The 20,000-nt window shown below is 43.3% G+C and overlaps 1 protein-coding gene across 1 annotated transcript in view; it reads left to right on the top strand.

Annotated features, from left to right (window-relative positions):
* Positions 1-20,000, top strand: part of LOC123728276 (uncharacterized) — a 104,444-nt gene that overhangs the window by 70,122 nt on the left and 14,322 nt on the right. Inside the window, exon 4 of the mRNA XM_082964290.1 lies at positions 14,310-14,339. Within this exon, the coding sequence (XP_082820416.1) occupies positions 14,310-14,339 (30 nt within the window). The remainder of the gene's footprint in view (positions 1-14,309; positions 14,340-20,000) is intronic.

The raw sequence follows: 20,000 nt of genomic DNA, 5'->3' as shown, positions 1-20,000 counted from the left end.
TAGTTGTGTGGTGATGTACAGTATGACGTCAGAGGGTGACGGGGCTAATTGACCAATAACGCACGAGGGTGTGTGGTGTATGGCCGATTTACCACGGCTAAGGGCTGTTCTTAGGGCACGACACATCGCGTATACCACAAACCCCCTGAGGTGCCTTATTGCTATTATAAACTGATTACCAGCGTAATTAGAGCAGTACAAAATACATGTTATGTCATAGCCGTGGTCAGCATAGTCAGCATTCAAGGCTAGAACCACCCAGTTTCTAATAGAATATAGTTCATCCTGCTCTGTTTATACCACAGTAGTGTTAAGTCCCAATTGGCAACACATACACTACGCTCTTAGCAAAAACATAAGGTGAAATAGTATATACAACCTTAGAGGGTTCTTCGCCTGTCCCCATAGGAGAATCCTTTGAAGAACCCTTTTAGGTAGCACTCTGTTGGGTTCCATGTAGAAACCTTTCCCCAGAGGGTTCTACGTGGAACCAAAAAGGGTTCTCATGTGGGGGACAGTGGAAGAACCCTTTTATCTAAGAGTGTACTTTTGACCAGGGCCCATAGTGGACTGATTACAGTGAAGCTGTTAGTGTTAGGATGAGCTCAAAGACTGTAACAAGATGTAACTTCCTGTCTGACATACCTGCTTATCTTGCTGCTACTCCTCTGATATAGCGCATGGTAGGAGGGAGGGAGGGAGGGAGGGAGGGAGGGAGGGAGGGAGGGAGGGAGGGAGGGAGGGAGGGAGGGAGGGAGGGAGGGAGGGAGGGAGGGAAACAGGTTGGCTCTGGCACAAACTACGTCTGGTGCATTCCAGGAAGGGAGAGAGAGAACGACTGGAAAGACGGGAGAGAGAGTGCGAGAGGAAGTGAGAGAGAGAGGAAGTGAGAGAGAATTTATCTAGATGTTTGTTCTCTTTCTCTTTCCAAGAAGTGTAGTTCTATGAAGTGGATCCTGGACATCAGAACAGGCACTACGTCTTGCTCATGTTTCTGTTTCAGCTCCGCCCCGTTGTTACAGCCTCCCAAATGGAACCCTATTCCCATATGGGCCCTGGTCAAAAGTAGTGCACTAAGTAGAGAATAGGGTGCTATTTGGAATGCAAACAGACAGACACTGTGGCTGTTGTTATTCTTCTAGAAGCAGGATGTGGCAGAGCTTGCAACTGGCATCCAAGTTCCGCTTGGAAAGAAGTAGGGAATTGACCGTAGCCCTACTTGGCTCTGAGTGGAAAGGCTGTCTGTCTCTGTCCCTGTCTCTGTGTCTGTCTGTCTCTTCACTAATAATATAACATGGAACTTCTCAATTCAATTTCACTAGATAATAAACAAAAGTGAAATCAACAATCAAAATGAACAGTAAACATTATTCTCTCTCTCTCTCTCTCTCTCTCTCTCATATCTTCATGGAAGTCTGTGATATTTACTAAATGATGCATTACTATCCACCCTCTAACTTTCTCCATCCCCAACACTGAGAGACCTTTCCATACCGTAGTATCTATATCCTGTCAGAATGTCCCCCTCTACCCAGAGCCACCAAAATCCTCTCCCCTTTACACCTTCTATTAGATATGTAGTTAAAGTGTTCTGTTAGACCAGGTAGTGTTCTGTTAGACCAGGTAGTGTTCTGTTAGACCAGGTAGTGTTCTGTTAGACCAGGTAGTGTTCTGTTAGACCAGGTAGTGTTCTATTAGACCAGGTAGTGTTCTGTTAGACCAGGTAGTGTTCTGTTAGACCAGGTAGTGTTCTGTTAGACCAGGTAGGGTTCTGTTAGACCAGGTAGTGTTCTGTTAGACCAGGTAGTGTTCTGTTAGGCCAGGTAGTGTTCTGTTAGACCAGGTAGTGTTCTGTTAGACCAGGTAGTGTTCTGTTGGGCCAGGTAGTGTTCTGTTAGACCAGGTAGTGTTCTGTTAGACCAGGTAGTGTTCTGTTAGGCCAGGTAGTGTTCTGTTAGACCAGGTAGTGTTCTGTTAGACCAGGTAGTGTTCTGTTAGACCAGGTAGTGTTCTGTTAGACCAGGTAGTGGTCTATTAGACCAGGTAGTGTTCTGTTAGGCCAGGTAGTGTTCTGTTAGACCAGGTAGTGGTCTATTAGACCAGGTAGTGTTCTGTTAGGCCAGGTAGTGTTCTGTTAGACCAGGTAGTGTTCTGTTAGACCAGGTAGTGTTCTATTAGACCAGGTAGTGTTTTACTTTACTACGTTCCTAAAGTAAATTATGTACTTTTTACTCCATTCGTTCCTCCTGACAACCAAAACTACAGGACAGGAAAATTGTCTAATTCACACACGTATCAAGAGAACATCCCTAGTCATCCCTGCTGCCTCTGATCTGGCGGACTCACTAAACACATGCTTCGTTTTTAAATTATGTCTGGTTGTTGGCTCGCACCCCTGGCTTTCTGTAAATAAATCAAAAATACTAGAAAATGTGGCTGTCTGTTTTGCTTAATATAAGAAATATGAAGTTATTTATTCTCACTTAGGTGTTCCTTTTGTCCAGGTGGGAAAGGGCAGTGTGGAGTGCAGTAGAGATTGCATCATCTGTGGTTCTGTTGGGGTGATATGCAAATTGGAGTGGTTCTAGGGTTTCTGGGATAATGGTGTTGATGTGAGCCATGACCAGCCTTTCAAAGCATTTCATGGCTCCAGACGTGAGTGCTACGGGTCGGTAGTCATTTAGGCAGGTTACCTTAGTGTTCTTGGGCACAGGGACTATGGTGGTCTGCTTGAAACATGTAGGTATTACAGACTCAGACATGGAGAGGTTGAAAATGTCAGTGAAGACACTTGCAAGTTGGTCAACGCATGCTCTGGGTACACATCCTGTTAATCCATCTGGCCCTGCAGCCTTGTGAATGTCGATCTTTTTAAAGGTCTTACTCACATCGGCTGTGGAGAGCTTGATCACACAGTCGTCCAGAACAGCTGATGCTCTCATTCATGTTTCAGTGTTACTTGCCTCGAAGCGAGCATAGAAGCTATTTAGCCCATCGTGTCACTGGGCAGCTCTCGGCTGTGCTTCCATTTGTAGTCTGTAATAGTTTGCAAGGCCTGCCACATCCGACGAACGTGTAGTACGATTCGATCTTAGTCCTGTATTGATGTTTTGCCTGTTTGATGGTTTGTCGATTTTGATTTCGTATAAGCTTACGGGTTAGAGTTCCGCTCCTTGAAAGCGGCAGCTCTACCCTTTAGCTCAGTGCAATGTTGCCTGTAATCCATGGCTTCTGGTTGGGCTATGTACGCACAGTCACTGTGGGGACGACGTCCTCGATGCACTTATTGATAAAGCCAGTGACTGATGTGGTGTACTTCTCAATGCCATCGGAAGAGTCCCGGAACATGTTCCAGTCTGTGATAGCAAAACAGTCCTGTAGTTTAGCATCTGCTTCATCTGACCACTTTTTTTATAGACCGAGTCACTGGTGCTTCCTGCTTTAATTTTAGCTTGTAAGCATGAATCAGGAGGATAGAATTACGGTCAGATTTGCCAAATGGAGGGCGAGGGAGAGCTTTGTATCTGTGTATGGAGTAAAGGTGGTCTAGAGTTTTTTTCCCTCTGGTTGAACATTTAACATGCTGATAGAAATGAGGTAAAACTGATTTAAGTTTCCCTGCATTAAAGTCCTCGGCCACTAGGAGCACCACCTCTGGATGAGCGTTTCCTTTTTGCTTATGGCGGTATACAGCTCATTGAGTGTGGTTTTAGTGCCGGTATCGGTCTGTGGTGGTATGTAGACAGCTACGAAAAATACAGATGAAAACTCTCTAGGTAGATAGCGTGGTCTACAGCTTATCATGAGATACTCTACCTCAGGTGGGAAAAACCTCAAGACTTCCTTAGATATCGTGCACCAGCTGTTGTTTACAAATACACATAGGCCACTGCCCCATGTCTTACCAGAGACTGCTGTTCCGTTGGTAGGATATACGTGCTCTCAGTTCCTCCCATTTATTTTCCAGGGATTGAACGTTGGCTAACAGTACAGATGGCAAAAGGCAGATTAGCCACTCGTTGCCTGATCCTCACAATGCACCCCGATCTCTTTCCGTGAAACGTCTGTTTCTTTCTCCTGTGAATGATGGGGATGAGGGCCTGTTCGGGTGTATGGAGTATATCCTTCCCGTCCGACTCATTAAAGAAAAATTATTTGTCCAATTCGAGGTGAGTAATTGCTGTTTTCGATCATAAGAGACGGTAGCAGCAACATTATGTACAAAATTAGTTACAAACAATGCGGAATTTTTTTTTTTTAAATAGCACGATTGGTTAACAGCCAATAAACGGCAGCCATCCTCTCCGACGCCATCTTTCTTTCATGGCATCATGTGTTTGATGTATTTGATACCATTCCACTGATTCCGCTCCAGCTATTACCACGAGCCCGTCCTCCCCAATTAAAGGTGCCTCCAACCTCCTGTGGTGCATGTGTGTTCCGTGACGGCCCACAGTAACATAGTAACGGAGTAAACAACACCATCAGCAGGTTTCTCTCAGCATCGTTAGTGTTTAAACTCACACCATTAAAGATAGAGATCACACACCATGACCCTGTGGCTACCCTCTGGCTGTATCCCAAATAACACCCTATTTCCATCACATCTAGTGCACTATATAGACACTACCCTTTGGCTGTCCTACTATACAGGGAACTGGGTGCCATTTTGGATGGACCCTGTGACCCAAACCAGAGATGTCTATTTCTTTAACACCCAGTACACTCTGGTAAATAGGTAAAACACTCCGTGGCGTTGTTCTACGGTACATGGAATCCAAAAGGGTTCTGGAACCCAAAAGGGTTCCAAAAGAGTACTTTGGCTGTCATCATAGGAGAACCCTTTGAAGATCCCTTTTGGGTTCCAGATAAAATGCACTCTGTGGCAAGTGTTCTGCACTACATGGAATCCAAAAGGGTTCTGGAACTCAAAAAGGTTCCTTAAAGGGTTCTCCTACGAGGACAGCCATAGAACCCTTTCAAGGCTCGGTCACACACACCAATAGCATTTGTCTCCTGAGAGTACTTAGCACCTCTGAACAGAGTTCCGGCTATAATTTGGTGAACCGAGTGCAAACCAGTTTTACATGTAGAATTGCGAGAAAATGTCGGCAGTTGGGCATCAACAGCGCGCTGAACGATCGGTAGATGAGCGGGAGATCCACATGCAGTGCGCAGTGTGCGACCCTTTACCGTAGGTTCTTTACCATAGGTTCTTTACCGAGGTTCCTCTTTTCTTTCTAGAAGCAGACTCTAGCCTTAAAGGGGGGCTAGAGAATAAAGATAATTTGTATGACCTGTCTGAAGGTTGGTCTGGGTGTATATCACCTAAAAGGTGGTTGGTTCAGTAAGAGACATGTCTGACTTTGATTAGAGGAAGATTATTACCTAGGTAGTTTAGTAGGATCGGGGGGGTGGTGGGTTTAGCTGAGACTGTTACCTAGTAACGGTCCGAGTCTAAACCACACGAAAGCAACACTAGACACTATGGAACACAAAGCTTTTACTGTCTCATCCTGGAATATACAAGGTCTGAGTTTATTATAAAATTATTACGGTACATACAGTGCATTTGGAAAGTGTTCAGATCCCTTGACTTTTTCCACATTTTGTTCCGTTACAGCCTTATTCTAAAATGGACTAAATACAAAAAGAATCCTCATCAATCTACACACAATACCCCATAATGACAAAGCAGAAACTGAGTTTTTGAAATTTTAGCAAATTTATTAAAACAAAAAACATAATGTTGAAGGAATTGTACATAGACAGGATTGTGTTGAGGCACAGATCTGGAGAAGGGTACCAAAACATGTCTGCAGCATTGAAGGTACCCAAGAACACAGTGGCCTCCATCATTCTTAGATGGAAGAAGTTTGGAACCACCAAGACTCTTCCTAGAGCTGGCCGCCCGGCCAAACTGAGCAATCGGGGGAGAAGGGCCTTGGTCAGGGATGTGACCAAGAACCCGATGGTCACTCTGACAGAGCTCCAGAGTTCCTCTGTGGAGATGGGAGAACCTTCCAGAAGGACAACCATCTCTGCAGCACTCCACTAATCAGGCCTTTATGGTAGATTGGCCAGACGGAAGCCACTCCTCAGTAAAAGGCACATGGCGGCCCGCATGGAGTTTGCCAAAAGGCACCTAAAGGACTGACTATGAGAAACAAGATTCTCTGGTCTGATGAAACCAAGATTCAATTCTTTGGCCTGAATGCCAAGCATCACGTCTGGAGGAAACCTGGCACCATCCCTACGGTGAAGCATGGTGGTGGCAGCATCATGCTTTGGGGAGGTTTTTCATCGGGCATATACTGGGAGACTAGTCAGGATCAAGGGAAAGATGAACGGAGTAAAGTACAGAGAGATCCTTGATGAAAACCTTCTCCAGAGCGCTCAGGACCTCAGACTAGGATGAAGGTTCACCTTCCAACAGGACAACAACCCTAAGCACACAGCCAAGACAACGCAGGAGTGGTTTCAGGACAAGTCTCTGAATGTCCCTGAGTGGCCCAGCCAGAGCCCGTACTTGAACCCAATCAAACATCTCTGGAGAGACCTGAAAATAGCTGTGCAGCGACGCTCCCCATCCAACCTGACAGAGCTTGAGAGGATCTGCAGAGAAGAATGGGAGAAACTCACCAAATACAGGTATGCCAAGCTTGTAGCATCATACCCAAGAAGACTCAAGGTTGTAATCGCTGCCAAAATTGATTCAACAACATGTGATATTTCAGTTTTTTTATTTTGAATATATTTGCAAAAATTGCCAAAACCTGTTTTCTGCTTTGTCATTATGGGGTATTGTGTGTAGATTGATGTGGGACATTTAAAAAAAAAAGATTATGGCTGTAAAGTAACAACATGTGGAAAAAGTCAAGTGGTCTGAATTCTTTCAGAAAGTACTGGTCGGAGGTCATCTGCTTTTTGCCTAAAGAGCAGAAACCCAGACTTCATCAAAGACATTGGAAATACAGACATTGTCATCCTACAAGAAACATGGAGGAGATGGACCGACTGGTTGCCCTCTAGGTTACAGAGAGCTGGTAGTCTCAAACTACCAGGAGTAAAACAGGGAAGAGACTCAAGGGGTATGCTAATTTGGTATAGAGCAGACCTAACCCACTCTATGAAATTAGTCAAAATAGGAACGTTTTACATCTGGCTAAAAATGTACGAGGAAATTATCTCAATAAAGAAAAATTTCCTCATGTGTGCTACCATATATTCCCCCAATAGAATCCCCATAGTTTAATGAAGACTGCTTTTCCGTCCAAGAGGGGGAGATGAACCATTTTCAGGCCCAGGGACATGTACTAGTCTATGGTGACCTAAATGCCAGAACCGGACAAGAACCTGACACTCTCAGCACACAGGGGGACAAACACCTACCTGCAGCGGATAGTATTCCCTCCCCAATATGCCGCCCTAGACACAACTTTGACAAAACAACCAACAAAAATGGGCCACAACTCGGGCAGGTCTGTCACACACTGGGTCTGTCCATAGTCAATGGTAGGCTTCGAGGGGACTATGGTAGGTACACCTACAGCTAATCTCTTGGCGGTAGTACTGCAGACTACTTTATCACTGACCTCAACCCAGAGTCTCTCAGAGCGTTCACTGTCAGCCCACTAACACCTCTCTCAGACCACAGCAAAATCAGTCTACTTGAACAGAGCAATACTCAATCGTGAGGCATTAAAGCCAAAGGAACTGAATAATATTAAGAAATGATATAGATGGAAGGAAAGTAGCTTAAAAATCTACCAAAAACTTCCTGGACAAAACATTTCACTGTAATAGTGAAGTTGTAAACATGGCAGTAGAAAGCCTAAATGGTATATTTTACCTTTCAGCTTCTCTATAAAATCTAAAAATGTCAAGCAGAAACCCTAAGAAAATTAACAACAATGAAAAATGGTTTGGTGAAGAATGCAAAAACCTAAGAATGGTGAATCACTAAAACAATACAGAAATACACTATGGAAAAAGAAGGAACAGCACGTCAGAAATCAACGTAATTGAAGACTCCCTAGAATCTAACCACTTCTGGGAAAAGTGGTAAACTCTAAACAAACAACATGAAGAATTATCTATCCAAAACAGAGATGTATGGATAAACCACTTCTCTAATCTTTTTGGCTCTGTAACAAAGAATAAACAGCAAAAACATATACATGATCAAATACAAATGTTAGAATGAACTATTAAAAAGACTACCGGAACCCACTGGATTCTCCAATTACAGTGAATGAACAACAGGACAAAATACAAACCCTCCAACCCCAAAAAGGGCTGTGGTGTTGATGGTATCCTAAATGAAATGATAAAATATACAGACTTGAATTCCAATTGGCTATACTTAAACTCCTTAGCTCTGGCATCTTCTCCAATATTTAGAACCAAGGACTGATCACCACCAATCCACAAAAGTGGAGACAAATTTGACCCCAATAACTACCGTGGGATATGGGTCAACAGCAACCTTGGGAAAATCCTCTGCATTATCATTAACATCAGACTCATACATTTCCTCAGTGAAAACAATGTACTGAGCAAATTGGCTTTTTACCAAATTACCGTACGACAGACCACGTATTCACCCTGCACACCCTAATTGACAAAACAAACAAACCAAGACAAAGGCAAAGTCTTCTCAGGCTTTGTTGATGAAAAAAAAAAGCTTTTGACTCAATTTGCCATGAGGGCCTGCTATACAAATTGATTGAAAGAGGTGTTGGGGGAAAAAACATACAACATTATAAAATCCATGTACGCAAACAACAAGTTGACAGTTAAAAATTGCAAAAACAAACACATTTCATTCCACAGGGCCGTTGGGTGAGACAGGGCCGTGGGGTGAGACAGGGCCGTGGGGTGAGACAGGGATGCAGCTGGAGCCCCACCCACCAACATATATATCAACCAATTGGCGAGGGCACTAGAAAGGTCTGCAGCACCCAGCCTCACCCTACTAGAATCTGAAGTCAAATGTCTACTGTTTTCTGATGATCTGGTGCTTCTGTCACCAACCAAGGAGGGCCTACAGCAGCACCTAGATCTTCTGCACAGCTTCTGTCAGACCTGGGCCCTGACAGTAAATCTCAGTAAGACCAAAATAATGGTGTTCCAAAAAAGGTCCAGTCGCCAGGACCACAAATACAAATTCCATCTAGATACTGTTGCCCTACAGCACACAAAAAACTATACATACCTCAGCCTAAACATCAGCGCCACAGGTAACTTCCACAAAGCTGTGAACGAGCTGAGAGACAAGGCAAGAAGGGCCTTCTACGCCATCAAAAGGAACATAAAATTCAACATACCAATTAGGATCTGGCTAAAAATACTTTAATCAGTTATAGAACCCATTTCCCTTTATGGTTGTGAGGTCTGGGGTCCGCTCACCAACCAAGAATTCACAAAATGGGACAAATACCAAATTGAGACTCTGCATGCAGAAATCTGACAAAATATCCTCAGTGTACAACGTAAAACACCAAATAATGCATACAGAGCAGAATTAGGCCGATACCCACTAATTATCAAAATCCAGAAAAGAGACGTTAAATTCTACAACCACCTAAAAGGAAGTGATTTCCAAACCTTCCATAACAAAGCCATCACCTACAGAGAGATGAACCTGGAGAAGAGTCCCCTAAGCAAGCTGGTCCTGGGGCTCTGTTCACAAACACAAACACACCCCACAGAGCCCCAGGACAGCAGCACAATTAGACCCATCCAAATCATGAGAAAACAAAAAGATAATTACTTGACACATTGGAAAGAATTAACAAAAAAACTGAGCAAACTAGAATGCTATTTGGCCCTAAACACAGAGTACACAGTGGCAGAATACCTGACCACTGTGACTGACCCAAACTTAAGGAAAGCTTTGACTATGTACAGACTCAGTGAGCATAGCCTTGCTATTGAGAAAGGCCGCAGTAGGCAGACCTGGCTCTCAAGAGAAGACAGGCTCTGTGCACACTGCCCACAAAATGAGGTGGAAACTGAGCTGCACTTCCTAACATCCTGCCCAATGTATGATCATAATAGAGACACATATTTCCCTCAGATTACACAGATCCACAAATAATTCGAAAAACAAACCCGATTTTGATAAACTCCCATATCTACTGGGTGAAATACCACAGTGTGACATCACAGCAGCAAGATTTGTGACCTGTTGCCACAAGAAAAGGGCAACCCGTGAAGAACAAACACCATTGTAAATACAACCCATATTTATGTTGATTTATTTTCCCTTTTGTACTTTAACCATTTGTACGTCGTTACAACACTGTATATATACATAATATGACATTTGAAATGTCTTTATTATTTTGGAACTTCTGTGAGTGTAATGTTTACTGTTCATTTTTATTGTTTATTTCACTTTTGTATATTGTCTACTTCACTTGCTTTGGCAATGTTAACATATGTTTCCCATGCCAATAAAGCCCCTTGAATTGAATTGAGAGAGATAATAGTTACCTATGAATGAGAGAATAGTTACCTATGAATGAGGGAATAGTTACCTATGAATGAGGGAATAGTTACCTATGAATGAGAGAATAGTTACCTATGAATGAGAGAATAGTTACCTATGAATGAGAGAATAGTTACCTATGAATGAGAGAATAGTTACCTATGAATGAGGGAATAGTTACCTATGAATGAGAGAATAGTTATCTATGAATGAGAGAGAGAATAGTTACCTATGAATGAGGGAATAGTTACCTATGAATGAGGGAATAGTTACCTATGAATGAGAGAATAGTTACCTATGAATAAGAGAATAGTTACCTATGAATGAGGGAATAGTTACCTATGAATGAGAGAATAGTTATCTATGAATGAGAGAGAGAATAGTTATCTATGAATGAGAGAGAGAATAGTTACCTATGAATGAGGGAATAGTTACCTATGAATGAGGGAATAGTTACCTATGAATGAGAGAATAGTTACCTATGAATGAGAGAATAGTTACCTATAATTGAGGGTATAGTTACCTATGAATGAGAGAATAGTTACCTATGAATGAGAGAATAGTTACCTATGAATGAGAGAATAGTTATCTATGAATGAGAGAGAGAATAGTTACCTATGAATGAGGGAATAGTTACCTATGAATGAGAGAATAGTTACCTATGAATGAGGGTATAGTTACCTATGAATGAGGGAATAGTTACCTATGAATGAGGGAATAGTTACCTATGAATGAGAGAATAGTTACCTATGAATGAGAGAATAGTTACCTATGAATGAGAGAATAGTTACCTATGAATGAGAGAATAGTTACCTATGAATGAGAGAATAGTTACCTATGAATGAGGGAATAGTTACCTATGAATGAGGGAACTGAGCATCATACCTTTAGGTTACTGTGTCGCTCCACCACACACTCCTTGAGCGTGTGTGGTGTCTTTCTGTCTGACTGGCTGGCAGGCTGGCTGGCTGACTGGCTGTCTGGCAGGCTGGCTGGCTGGCTGGCTGTCTGGCTGTCTGTCTAAGCATGATTCATGGTGAGTGTCAGGCTGGCTGACTGTCTGTCTGGCTGGCTGTCTGGCTGGCTGTCTGTCTAAGCATGATTCATGGTGAGTGTCAGGCTGGCTGACTGTCTGTCTGGCTGGCTGTCTGGCTGTCTGTCTAAGCATGATTCATGGTGAGTGTCAGGCTGAGACTACTTCAAAGACCAGGCCTTGTGAAAGACAATGCTGTGATTTCCCCTTTGTGATAAAAGGAGAGGGGCTCCGATTTGGGCTGAAGGGAGAGAGGATGAAGAGGGGGCTTCACAGAGAGAGAGAGACAGACAGACGGACAGAGGGGGAGAGAGAGGGAGAGAGAGACTTCTGTGCTTAAAGGAATATGGTTACAACTCTGGCATATTGTGGAATGTTTCATCCTAGATGCACTATGATGGAGAATGAAGGTCGTACCTTTAACTTTGGAAGGCAGGGTATAACTACCTCCTATAGATAATGAATGTTGTTGTTGTGAACTGTTTTCTAAGTTGATTTAATGATATGACTCAAACCTAAACTAACCCTGTACTGAGAAGTCCGTTATTCTACCCAGTCAATGAATCATCTGATCTTTGTGTTCTGTCAAGCAACTCCGTAAAAGTTTGCGTCACGTTTTAATAAATACAGTTGGAATGTTTTCCGTCATCACGTCGTCCTTCAGACTGAGCTTTGTGCTGCTGTTGTTAAAGAACCTGCAGGAATATTCAGTGGTAAATGGTATCCTATTTCCCCATAGGCCCTGGTCAAAAGGAGTGCACTATAAAGGGATCAGGGTGCCATTTTGGAGGCAGCAGCCAGTGACTGAAAGATGAAGTCTGAATATCTGGATTGTAAAGTTTTTGTTGTTGAAAGGTCAGTTTATTGTTGCTGCAGCAGCATCAGTGAGTGGGTTGTTTCCTGTGACGTATTTAAAAGGGTTTTATAGTTAACAGAGGCGGGGGTGGATGGCAAGCATCACCATCTAGGTATTAAATGAATTCATTTGTCTGACGTTATAACCTCTCTAAAGAAGCTACCAGACGGTTTAGACAGATCCAGTTGATGCTCTGGTCAGAAGTACTGCACTATATAGGGAATAGGGTGGAATCTGGACATAACAGCTCTGGTCAGAAGTACTGCACTATATAGGGAATAGGGTGGAATCTGGACACAACAGCTCTGGTCAGAAGTACTGCACTATATAGGGAATAGGGTGGAATCTGGACATAACAGCTCTGGTCAGAAGTACTGCACTATATAGGGAATAGGGTGGAATCTGGACACAACAGCTCTGGTCAGAAGTACTGCACTATATAGGGAATAGGGTGGAATCTGGACACAACAGCTCTGGTCAAAAGCAGCGGTCTAAGGAACTGCATCTCAGTGCTAGAGGCGTCACTACAGACCCTGGTTCAATTCCAGGCTGTATCACAACCGGCCGTGATTGGGAGTCTTTGGCCCAGCGTCGTTAGGGTTTGGCTCGGGGTAGGCCGCCATTGTAAATAAGAATTTGTTCTTAACTGCCTTGCCTAGTTAAATACAGGTTAAATAAACAAATAAATAAAAAACTGCACTATATAGGGAATAGGGTGGAATTTGTGACACACCAGCTCTGGTCAAAAGTAGTGCAGTATATAGGGAATAGGGTGCCATTTCAGTGTCTGCTTGTTATAATATCTGTATCCTATGGCTTGCTTCCCACACTGCACCCTATTCCCTATAATGTGCACAACAAAAGTAGTGCACTACATAGGGAATAGGGTCCCGCGGGTGTATCCTGTTAGTGTAGTTCCAGTTCCATTAGAATGTGGAAGCATCGTCTTTCCAATGTTCCTTTATGGCCAGTGTTGGAGTACCTCGGGCCGACCCCATCCGGTGTTGACGTTTACTGTGTTACTATTAGACACACACACACATATACATACACCGTCCGCTGGCATCCAGCACAGAGCTGGCACAGAACTCACCAGCTGTTCACAACCATCCCCATCCAGGGGGGCATGGAATGTGTGTGTGTGTGTGTGTGTGTGTGTGTGTGTGTGTGTGTGTGTGTGTGTGTGTGTGTGTGTGTGTGTGTGTGTGTGTGTGTGTGTGTGTGTGTGTGTGTGTGTGTGTGTGTGTGTGTGTGTGTGTGTGTGTGTGTGTGTGCTTTGCTTACAGATACTTCCTGTGCAGTCCCGGTCTTACAGATACTTCCTGTCCAGCCCTGGTCTTACAGATACTTCCTGTCCAGTCCTGGTCTTACAGATACTTCCTGTCCAGTCCTGGTCTTACAGATACTTCCTGTCCAGCCCTGGTCTTACAGATACTTCCTGTCCAGTCCTGGTCTTACAGATACTTCCTGTCCAGCCCTGGTCTTACAGATACTTCCTATCCAGTCCTGGTCTTACAGATACTTCCTATCCAGTCCTGGTCTTACAGATACTTCCTGTCCTAGGAGACACAATCTGAGCTTTGTTATTCATCCCCCCCTCCTCTTCCTCCAGCATTATGGTTGCTAGCAAAATAGTTTAAAGGGTTTCTAACCAACTTTAATCCGTTTTAGCTAGCTAGGCTAAGCAACTTGTCTAAATGAAACGAAACAATTCACTTATTGTTTGTTAATAAATCACCGCAAATCTCTTCGCTAGCAAACGCGACTCCGTCTCCAAAAACAGCAGAGTGTCTTCAGTAATGTTTTACTTTCTACGACGTCTCCACTTTCCAAGTGTATTAAACAGGCAGGTATGATGTTCTCTTGAAATCATTGATCCAGGCTGAATTTTAACCTGCTTCTCTCTCTCTCTTTCCTCTTTGCAGCCAAAGCAGGTGGTCCAAAAGCCAGCTCAGGTATGTGACATGAAGGATTCTCACTGGGCACACGCCTGGTTGAATCAACGTTGTTTCCACATCATTTCAATGAAATGACGTTAAACTAACACGGAATAGATGTTGAATTGACATCTATGCCCAGTGGGTTGTATCCTAATACCCCCGCCACCACCTGTCTGTCTGTCTGTCTGTCTGTCTGTCTGTCTGTCTGTCGTCTGTCTGTCCACCCATCAGCACTGAGAACAGTTGTCCTCTAGTCATCACAGCTCTTATCATGTATGTTGTTGCTTCCAATCCTTGTCTCACCTAGGTCACGTCCCAAATGGCACCCTATTCCCCCATAGGGCCCTGGTCAAAAGTAGTGCACTATAAAGGGAATAGGGTGCTATTTTGGGATGCATCCCTATTGTACACAAGGACCTCTCAGTCTAGGCAACTAAACCTACACATAAGCACACGTACAGTGCATTTGGAAAAGTATTCCAGACCCCTTGACTTTTTCCACATTTTGTTACATTACAGTCATATTCTAAAATTGATTAAATTAATGTTTTTCCTCATCAATCTACACACAATACCCCATAATGACATCACAATACCCTATAATGACATCACAATACCCCATAATGACATCACAAATCCCCATAATGACGAAGTGAAAACAGGTTTTTAGAAAGCAAATGTATATAAAAAAATAAGAAATAAAAATACCTTATTTACATAAGTATTCAGACCCTTTGCTATGAGACTGTAAATTGAGCTCAGTTGCATCCTGTTTCCATTGATCATCCTTCAGATGTTTCTATAACTTGATTGGAGTCCACCTGTGGTAAATTCTATTGATTGGACATGATTTGGAAAGGCACACACCTATATATATATATAAGGTCCCCACAGTTGACAGTACATGTCAGAGCAAAAACCAAGCCATGAGGTCGAAGGAATTGTCTGTAGAGCTCCGAGACAGGATTGTGTCGAGGCACAGATCTGGGGAAGGGTACCAAAAAATGTCTGCATCATTGAAGGTCCCCAAGAACACAGTGGCCTCCATCATTCTTAAATTAAAGAAGTTTGGAACCACCAAGACTCTTCCTAGAGCTGGCCGCCCTGCCAAACTGAGCAATCGGGGGAGAAGGGCCTTGGTCAGGGAGGTGACCAAGAACCCGATGGTCACTCTGACAGAGCTCCAGAGTTCCTTTGAGGAGATGGGGGAACCTTCCAGAAGGACAACCATCTCTGCAGCACTCCACCAATCAGGCCTTTATGCTAGAGTGGCCAGCTGGAAGCCACTCCTCAGTAAAAGGCACATGACAGCCCGCTTGGCGTTTGCCAAAAGGCACCTAAAGGACTCTCAGACCATGAGAAACAAGATTCTCTGGTCTGATGAAACCAAGATTGAACTCTTTGGCCTGAATGCCAAGTGTCACGTCTGAAAGAAACTTGACACCATCCCTACGGTGAAGCATGGTGGTGGCAGTATCATGCTGTGGGGATGTTTTTCAGCGGCAGGGGCTGGGAGACTAGTCAGGATCGATGCAAAGGTGAACCTTGGTGTTTTGTTGGCTTGTTGTGGAGAGCAGGAGAGAAAAGAGAAGCCATCAGGAAAGATATGCAGTACTGTACTGAAGGTATTTGGGGTGAGTGAGGGGTTACTGTACTGAAGGTATTTGGGGTGAGTGAGGGGTTACAGTACTGAAGGTATTTGGGGTGAGTGAGGGGTTACTGTACTGAAGGTATTTGGGGTGAGTGAGGGGTTACAGTACAGTACTGAAGGTATTTGGGGTGAGTGAGGGGTTACAGTACTGAAGGTATTTGGGGTGAGTGAGGGGTTACAGTACTGAAGGTATTTGGGGTGAGTGAGGGGTTACAGTACTGAAGGTATTTGGGTGAGTGAAGGGTTACAGTACAGTACTGAAGGTATTTGGGTGAGTGAGGGGTTACAGTACTGTACTGAAGGTATTTGGGGTGAGTGAGGGGTTACAGTACTGAAGGTATTTGGGGTGAGTGAGGGGTTACAGTACTGAAGGTATTTGGGGTGAGTGAGGGGTTACAGTACTGAAGGTATTTGGGGTGAGTGAGGGGTTACAGTACTGAAGGTATTTGGGGTGAGTGAGGGGTTACAGTACTGAAGGTATTTGGGGTGAGTGAGGGGTTACAGTACTGAAGGTATTTGGGTGAGTGAGGGGTTACAGTACTGAAGGTATTTGGGGTGAGTGAGGGGTTACAGTACTGAAGGTATTTGGGGTGAGTGAGGGGTTACAGTACTGAAGGTATTTGGGTGAGTGAGGGGTTACAGTACTGAAGGTATTTGGGTGAGTGAGGGGTTACAGTACTGAAGGTATTTGGGGTGAGTGAGGGGTTACAGTACTGAAGGTATTTGGGTGAGTGAGGGGTTACAGTACTGAAGGTATTTGGGGTGAGTGAGGGGTTACAGTACTGAAGGTATTTGGGGTGAGTGAGGGGTTACAGTACTGAAGGTATTTGGGGTGAGTGAGGGGTTACAGTACTGAAGGTATTTGGGGTGAGTGAGGGGTTACAGTACTGAAGGTATTTGGGTGAGTGAGGGGTTACAGTACTGAAGGTATTTGGGGTGAGTGAGGGGTTACAGTACTGAAGGTATTTGGGGTGAGTGAGGGGTTACAGTACTGAAGGTATTTGGGGTGAGTGAGGGGTTACAGTACTGAAGGTATTTGGGGTGAGTGAGGGGTTACTGTACTGAAGGTATTTGGGGTGAGTGAGGGGTTACAGTACTGAAGGTATTTGGGGTGAGTGAGGGGTTACAGTACTGAAGGTATTTGGGGTGAGTGAGGGGTTACAGTACTGAAGGTATTTGGGTGAGTGAGGGGTTACAGTACTGAAGGTATTTGGGTGAGTGAGGGGTTACAGTACTGAAGGTATTTGGGTGAGTGAGGGGTTACAGTACTGTACCGTAGGTATTTGTGTGTGTGTGTGTGTGTGTGTGTGTGTGTGTGTGTGTGTGTGTGTGTGTGTGTGTGTGTGTGTGTGTGTGTGTGTGTGTGTGTGTGTGTGTGTGTGTGTGTGTGTGTGTGGTGGGGTGATGGCCTGGAGACTAGCTAAGACCCTGAGTGTGTGAGGAGATGTTAGAGCCATCACAAATGATCATGTGCTTTGTGAGGAATCTCCCGGTCTTCTCCACTTCTATCCCTGCCCCACACACACACACACACACACACACACACACACACACACACACACACACACACACACACACACACACACACACACACACACACACACACACACACACACACACACACACACACACACACACACACACACACACACACACACACACACACACACACACACCTGTAAATCCCCTCCCAGGTGGAGATGTCATTTGGTGTAGTCTGTCTTTGTGTACAGTCAGCTTTTATTAGTCAAAACAAACCACAATGACTGTCCGACAGACTTGGGTTTGAGTCGCTTTGGAAACGTTAGATAAATGTTTATCCAGGGGTGTGTTGTGTTATGAAGAGAGTTCCCCCCCATGGGGAAGAAGCAAGGGAACACCCAAGATGAACCTATCTGCCTGGTTACTGCATTTTCCTTTTCTCCTCCAAATGAAGTCATTGATTTGTAGTTTGAATGAGGAGACAGGTAGATATGTAGATTGAATGAGGAGACAGGTAGATATGTAGTTTGAATGAAGTGACAGGTAGATATGTAGTTTGAATGAGGAGACAGGTAGATATGTAGTTTGAATGAGGAGACAGGTAGATATGTAGTTTGAATGAAGTGACAGGTAGATATGTAGTTTGAATAAGGAGACAGGTAGATATGTAGTTTGAATGAGGAGACAGGTAGATATGTAGTTTGAATGAGGAGACAGGTAGATATGTAGTTTGAATGAGGAGACAGGTAGATATGTAGTTTGAATGACGAGACAGGTAGATATGTAGTTTGAATGAGGAGACAGGTAGATATGTAGTTTGAATGAAGTGACAGGTAGATATGTAGTTTGAATGAGACAGGTAGATATGTAGTTTGAATAAGGAGACAGGTAGATATGTAGTTTGAATGAGGAGACAGGTAGATATGTAGTTTGAATGAAGTGACAGGTAGATATGTAGTTTGAATGAAGTGACAGGTAGATATGTAGTTTGAATGAGGAGACAGGTAGATATGTAGTTTGAATGAAGTGACAGGTAGATATGTAGTTTGAATGAGGAGACAGGTAGGTATGTAGTTTGAATGAGGAGACAGGTAGATATGTAGTTTGAATGAGGAGACAGGTAGATATGTAGTTTGAATGAGGAGACAGGTAGATATGTAGTTTGAATGAAGTGACAGGTAGATATGTAGTTTGAATGAGGAGACAGGTAGATATGTAGTTTGAATGAGGAGACAGGTAGATATGTAGTTTGAATGAGGAGACAGGTATATATGTAGTTTGAATGAGGAGACAGGTAGATATGTAGTTTGAATGAGGAGACAGGTAGATATGTAGTTTGAATGTGTAACGGCTGTCGTATTGTAGAGAGGACCAAGGCGCAGCGGGTTGCATGTTCATCATTATATTTAATGAATAAAGATAACACGAAACAAAACAATAAACAAAGAACGACAGGTGACAGTTTCACAGGCTACAATAATCACTAGCAGTGTGAAATACAACTACCCACAATCCCCAGGTGAAAACACGCAACTAATATATGACTCCCAATCAGGAACAACGACGTACAGCTGTTCCTGATCGGGAGCCACACAGAAATAAACAAACTAGAAAACCAACCTAGAATACAAAACCCAGAACATACACCAAAACCCAGTAATACATAAATAAAACACCCTTCTACAATACACATAACCCCCGAACCACATAAAACAAATACCCTCTGCCACGTCCTGACCAACCTACAAATAACCCCTATACTGGTCAGGACGTGACAGAATGAGGAGACAGGTATATATGTAGTTTGAATGAGGAGACAGGTATATATGTAATTTGAATGAGGAGACAGGTAGATATGTAGTTTGAATGAAGTGACAGGTAGATATGTAGTTTGAATGAGACAGGTAGATATGTAGTTTGAATGACGAGACAGTTATGTAGTTTGAATGAGGAGACAGGTAGATATGTAGTTTGAATGAGGAGACAGGTATATATGTAATTTGAATGAGGAGACAGGTAGATATGTAGTTTGAATGAAGTGACAGGTAGATATGTAGTTTGAATGAGACAGGTAGATATGTAGTTTGAATGAGGAGACAGGTAGTTATGTAGTTTGAATGAAGTGACAGGTAGATATGTAGTTTGAATGAAGTGACAGGTAGATATGTAGTTTGAATGAAGTGACAGGTAGATATGTAGTTTGAATGAAGTGACAGGTAGATATGTAGTTTGAATGAGGAGACAGGTAGATAGGTAGTTTGAATGAGGAGACAGGTATATATGTAGTTTGAATAAGGAGACAGGTATATATGTAGTTTGAATGAAGTGACAGGTAGATATGTAGTTTGAATGAAGTGACAGGTAGATATGTAGTTTGAATGAGGAGACAGGTAGATATGTAGTTTGAATGAGGAGACAGGTAGATATGTAGTTTGAATGAGGAGACAGGTAGATATGTAGTTTGAATGAGGAGACAGGTATATATGTAGTTTGAATAAGGAGACAGGTATATATGTAGTTTGAATGAAGTGACAGGTAGATAT

Source organism: Salmo salar, chromosome 17 (genome assembly GCF_965601325.2).
Source record: "Salmo salar chromosome 17, fSalSal1, whole genome shotgun sequence".
NCBI lineage: Eukaryota > Metazoa > Chordata > Actinopteri > Salmoniformes > Salmonidae > Salmo > Salmo salar.
Note: the sequence above shows the minus strand (reverse complement) of the source record. Positions and strands in the feature narration are given on the sequence as shown.